At 42.1% G+C, this 5,404-nt stretch overlaps 1 protein-coding gene across 1 annotated transcript in view; it reads right to left on the bottom strand.

Moving 5' to 3' along the window:
* The window catches only part of USP25 (ubiquitin specific peptidase 25), a 157,320-nt gene that overhangs the window by 93,561 nt on the left and 58,355 nt on the right, over positions 1-5,404 (bottom strand). The window contains exon 7 of the mRNA XM_019557104.1: positions 2,730-2,892. Within this exon, the coding sequence (XP_019412649.1) occupies positions 2,730-2,892 (163 nt within the window). The remainder of the gene's footprint in view (positions 1-2,729; positions 2,893-5,404) is intronic.

The following is a 5,404-nucleotide window of genomic DNA, read 5'->3' as shown; positions in this document are numbered from 1 at the left end:
ATGCGTGCGCACGCGCACACACACACAGAGCTGAAGAACTTCAGGAAAGTATAAAATTCAGACACGTTAGCATTCAATTAGTTTACAAGACCCTGGAAGAGATAAGGGCTAAAAGCAAAATAAGAAACTAACTGGGCTGTGTTCACCATTCAAGTCATGAAAGACCACCCACAGAACAAAAGGAACAGCAAGGTGGATTTTTACCATTTTCCCTCCCCCTCCCTCTTTACAGTGCAAGATGTTAGCTGTAATTCAGGTTTAAAAAAAGCGCGTTTGAAATATCATGGTTTTAATTCAATTTGTCAAAAAGCAGAGATAAAGAAAATGATGTATCAAGTATGTTTCAACATATCAGACAGTACTCTGCATAGGGAACTGCTGTAGATTATTGAAGAAACTTGTCTTGGTGATTTTCACAAAGCACCCTCCTGCTTCCCCTCTCCGGTGACATATAATTTTGGAAATACCCATGAAAATAAATAGAAATTAAAATGTCAGTGCTTCAGTTTTTACTAAATCCTACCACTTCATAAGTATTATATACAAAAAAAAATATTACATTCACTACTAGCATATTAAGTTTTACTCAAATAAGAATATGGTGACACACCTATCCATTTGATCAATACCCTTCCTTTCAAGGAAGCCTACTACAATTAATAGGATTGCTCACTGAAAAGGTATTTCACAATGAGTATAAGTGGCAGAATTTGGTCTTTCCTGCATAAGTCAGAATAGCTCGGGCATGTTTCTACAGCAATATAACCCATTCATAATGCAATCTTGCAGTGACAAAAAGTTGCTATCCCTATTGGCTTCACAGCCAGATCTATTTCTCATTTAACCATGCTAACAATACTTCAAGTCTAATTCTACTCAACACTTCTAGTCTAATTTCAACCTTAATTTCCTGGCATACCAATAATGACTACTGAAAACTGCTTTCACTGCTTTACTAACATAAAAAGATCACAATGACAGCTTTTAAATGCTTCTGATGTTGTGATTCTACATCTTTTAAAAATTACTGATACACATAATTAACATACTACACACTACAGTACATACTACAGATTAACACAATAATTGCACATACACATTGACTGGACTAGCTAAACTAACTCAAAACAACATGACTAGGCATTGGACCTTTTTTCCTTCCCAAATTCCTGCCTGTCATCCATCTCCTGTTTTTCTGTGCACACACTTTACTGCTGCCCTATAAATGATTCACTGCTCAGTGAAGGGATTGCAACATCTCCATAAAACTGTATCATCAGCAGGGACCCAGGTTTTCCGTTTCCCACAGAAAAATGGAGAAAATCCCAGATTTTACCCTTTACTGGAGGAAAATGTGGATTGCTCATTTTAGGGGAGAAACCTGCAGATTCTTCAGTTTTGCAAAGAGCTGACTGCTGGCTGGCTGAATTCCAGCCTGAAAGGAGCTGGGGGGAGTGGGAGAAGGGCAGTCAGGCAGGGGGTGCCATTTGCATGCATATGCACGTGACCAGTAAGTGGGGGGGAAGGGGGATTGAGGCCCCCATAGGGAGAGAAGGAGGGAGCTGGGCAGGTCTGGACAATACGTAGGGCTTGGGGCTCGGGGCTGCGTGGCCACAGGGCCCCAGCATAGGGTGGGACAAGTCTGTGGGCAGCTCATCCTAGGGGTGGGGGAATGGCCTCCCCACCCTGTTGCCCTCCCCTGGGGTCTCTGCAGCTCAGCAGGTGCAACCCAGCATTGCAGAGAACAGCAGGGCTGTGTGGGGATCTCCTTGCCACTGCAAGCTCCTTGCTGCCCTGGAGAGGCGTCTCCTGTGTGTGGAGCAGCAGCAGGGCAGCAGTGCAGGGTTATGCCCCACACTGCTGCAACACGCTCAGGGGATGCTTTAGGCATCACACAGCTCACAGCCCACTCCCGCCCTGTGCACAGATCTGGGAGGCATGGGTCCCCTCTGCCCCCCTGGGAGTGCACGCAGTGGCAAGGAACTGCCCACCCCTCCCCACAACCAAGACCACAGCAGGCAGGCAGCAGGGCAGAGAGCACTGGGCTCTGCACTGCTGCAGCAGCCACCACCTCCTGCTGGAGGCAGTGGGCTATGGACCTGGGTCCCTGGCCCCACAGCCCTGGCAGTTGGGGGCCCCCTCTGAGAGGGCTGGGGGGTAGAGGGCAGAGGGCTGTGAGTTGGGGGTGAGGGACACTATCAGGACTGGGGGACTGTGTGGGGAGTGAGAGTCACCAGCAGGGCCAGGAGGCTGTGGGGAGGGCTGTGAGGGGCCTTTCATTTTAATCACAGATCATGGGGGTTTTAAATCAGAGAATTTGCAATTTTTTTTAAATCAGGGAAAACCAGGATCCCTGGTCAAAGACAAGGCAACCATTCACCTCCTTCTTCCTTCAGGTCTCCCTCCACTCATTTTCCAATATTCTTAGAACATTGCAGATAACACTGAGAGCACCCTCTGCCTTTGAAAGGTAATGCTATTTTCAAATATTCTGAAATATTTTCAGATACTATGATGTCTCACTTATCTAAACCAGGCAAGTCTACTGCCTACAATAAGTAGCAGTATAGATTTTTTTAGATTCTGTAAACATAGTATTGGTTTTACTGAGCACTCAGAGCCTTATACTTCAGGCTCAAGGGAAAAAAAAAAAGCCAAGATTCTACCCGTTATAACCTTTTGTAGAAGAACAGTATGCAAAAAACAGAGATCTTTACGAAAACACTTACCTGTATAACTGCACTAAACCAGCATGTGTTGCCAACATTCTTTAACCCAACCGGACAGTTTTCTAGCCGCTTTCGATCATACGGATTTGGAGAATCACTCCACACTTCTGGATGTGTCCTCTTCAAGCTTGCTTTATTTTCTGCTATGCTGGCTTCTAGGACTCTTAAAAAGCAGAAGGAAACATGAGAAAAAGAAAGCTAAAATACAGTAGAAAAAACTTCAAGATATGCAATTATATATATAAATATTGGTACAAAATACATGATTAAATCAGTCAGTAATTTAAGATTGTAGGCTTATCCTTGATTTAGACAAACAAGTTTTAAATGCTGCAACTTGTCTTGGATGATAAAAGGAGATACATATCTGAAAATGTTAGTGAACCGAACTCTTCATGACTGAACAATACCTATTCTAATTTCACCCAAACTAATTAAATACATTTTAGAAAGTTAAAAATAAGAAAGCTAGTTATTACAACTGAGTCCCAATTGTTCAGATGGACATAACTGGGGAGAAAGGAAGGAGTTCAGATAAAATACTGAGAGCCACTCAAAATGCTTTTTATCCAGACATCCCAGTGCTGTACAATGCACTGTGTCACTATTTAACAGATAAAAGAAAAAGATGAAGAAAACATTTCTGAGCTCGTCCAACACCCAGCAAGCATGCCAGTGACAAGCAAATGACGGAATCCAGGTTTTCAGACACCCTGAAGCATTGGGCTAATCCTGTGCGCAGCAAAAGACTAACTGCTACATGCAGCCTGAGCATGCCTATGGACCATGAAAAAATTCCATTTTCCTCCCCAGAGGAATTGGCAGATTCCAGACTTAAAAAACCTTTGCAAGAAAAATACTACTCAGATGCGAGTTGCACCCTCATGCTGGCACACATTGGAGCACAAATTCCAATGAACTCCATGTTGCGTATTATTGATGTCAATGCAGAGATCATTAGCCTCACTGACTTGAAAAAAATATAGTTTAAGGATTTTGGAAACATCTCTGGTAGCCACACATTCTGAGCAGAAAACAGAATGTATATATGCAAGCTCTGATACTGAATTAATTGTTCAAGAAGCTAAACCAAATTACCATATTTACTAGAATATAAAACTACTCTGAATATAAGATGACTCCCCCAATAATTAGGTTTTATACAGGAAGAATTTATACATTTGTTATAATTTTCCCAGTATAGAACCTAATTATTGGAAGTTTTGCCTTGAATTTGTCCCCCTCCATTGCTACAGCAAGGAAGATAGATCCGGGGAGGAGGGGACAATCAGATGGCCCCCTGCCCCATAGAACTTCTTCCCCCTGCAACCCCTTCCCTTCCTCCCCCCACCCTTACTCTCAGAACCTGCCTTCCTTAAGCACTTGGATGTGAGGGACACATTTTAAAACACTGATTTTGAAATAAACCATACTTGTAGTAATTTAGTTCATCTGCAATTAATACATTTTACTTTTTTTGAAACTGCTGGAAGTTTTAGCACTGATACTTCATAAACATACTTTTAAGTAACATTTTTGTACCTATGTATATATAGCACAAACTATACATGGTATTAGTCCAAAGCCAAAAGGCTCATAACTTACCATATAGTTCATTGGGCTGTGCACCAGCAGAGTCAACAACATATTAAGCCATAGGGACTGCACAGCTTAGCATATGTGTGTACTCCAGATATGCCCCACAAAAGGATCCTTGTGCTAATTAGCCATCAACTCATGACTGAAATTGGGCATTCTGGTCATGAGTCCTGGGATCCTCCAAAATTTTATATGCAGATGAGTCACAGGACAACCTGGTCCAGTTCCACCCCCATGGAGGACAGGGCCAAACTAATCATAAGCAACAAGCTATGGGAAGGGGAAACAGAGTGATTTTGGGTGAAATGTTTGGGTCTCCATTTGGTGACATTTCCCAGGCATTAAAGGCTGGTGAAGAAATAAGAATGTTTGGAAAAAGGAAAGAAAGACATAGCTGAGCTGTCGGAGGGAAGAAGTTAAAATGCATTCAACGTAGTGGCTCACCATGACTTGGAAAAGGAGTCAATGTTGAGGGGGACTGAGCACAGTAGGCATTATCATCTATCTTATTCAGATGGGCTACACTAACCTAGCCTTATGATAGTCTCCCATCTCCATTTTTGGCATCAGGGGAGGATGCCAGAACTTGCTCTGGCCTATCTGAGTGACAGCCTGGTATTGCAGTACCTCTAGGCTTGAGCCCATTCCCTCTTACAAAAGCAACTTCTCATTTTTCTTAACGACCACGAAAAAAAAAATGTTTCCATCAGTATGTTTGCCCAATGTGGGCCATATGTTTTATAGCCATGCTCTGTTTTAGCTGCATTTAATCAATTTCATAGTTTGTTTCCATTACAGAGCACATGCTGCTTTGGCAGAATTCAATGATAGATAATATGTTTAATGAGGTTTCTTCATATGGGAATGTAAGATGACGAGTTTCTTTCTGCATGTTGATTGGGGGGAAAAGCCACACTATATTTACTCCAGTATAAGATAACTCTACAGAAAAATGTAAGTTTTCACAAAGTACATATAACCCTAAATCTTTCCTAGATGTGTACTTTGTGAAAATTTACGCAACTTCAATATTTTGTCCTTATTTGTGGTGGGGGAAATTATCAATCCTTAAATTT

The sequence above is a fragment of the Crocodylus porosus genome, unplaced genomic scaffold (genome assembly GCF_001723895.1).
Source record: "Crocodylus porosus isolate Cpor-Errol unplaced genomic scaffold, CroPor_comp1, whole genome shotgun sequence".
NCBI lineage: Eukaryota > Metazoa > Chordata > Crocodylia > Crocodylidae > Crocodylus > Crocodylus porosus.
The sequence above is the reverse complement of the archived record's forward strand: the minus strand, read 5'-3'. Positions and strand labels throughout refer to the sequence as shown.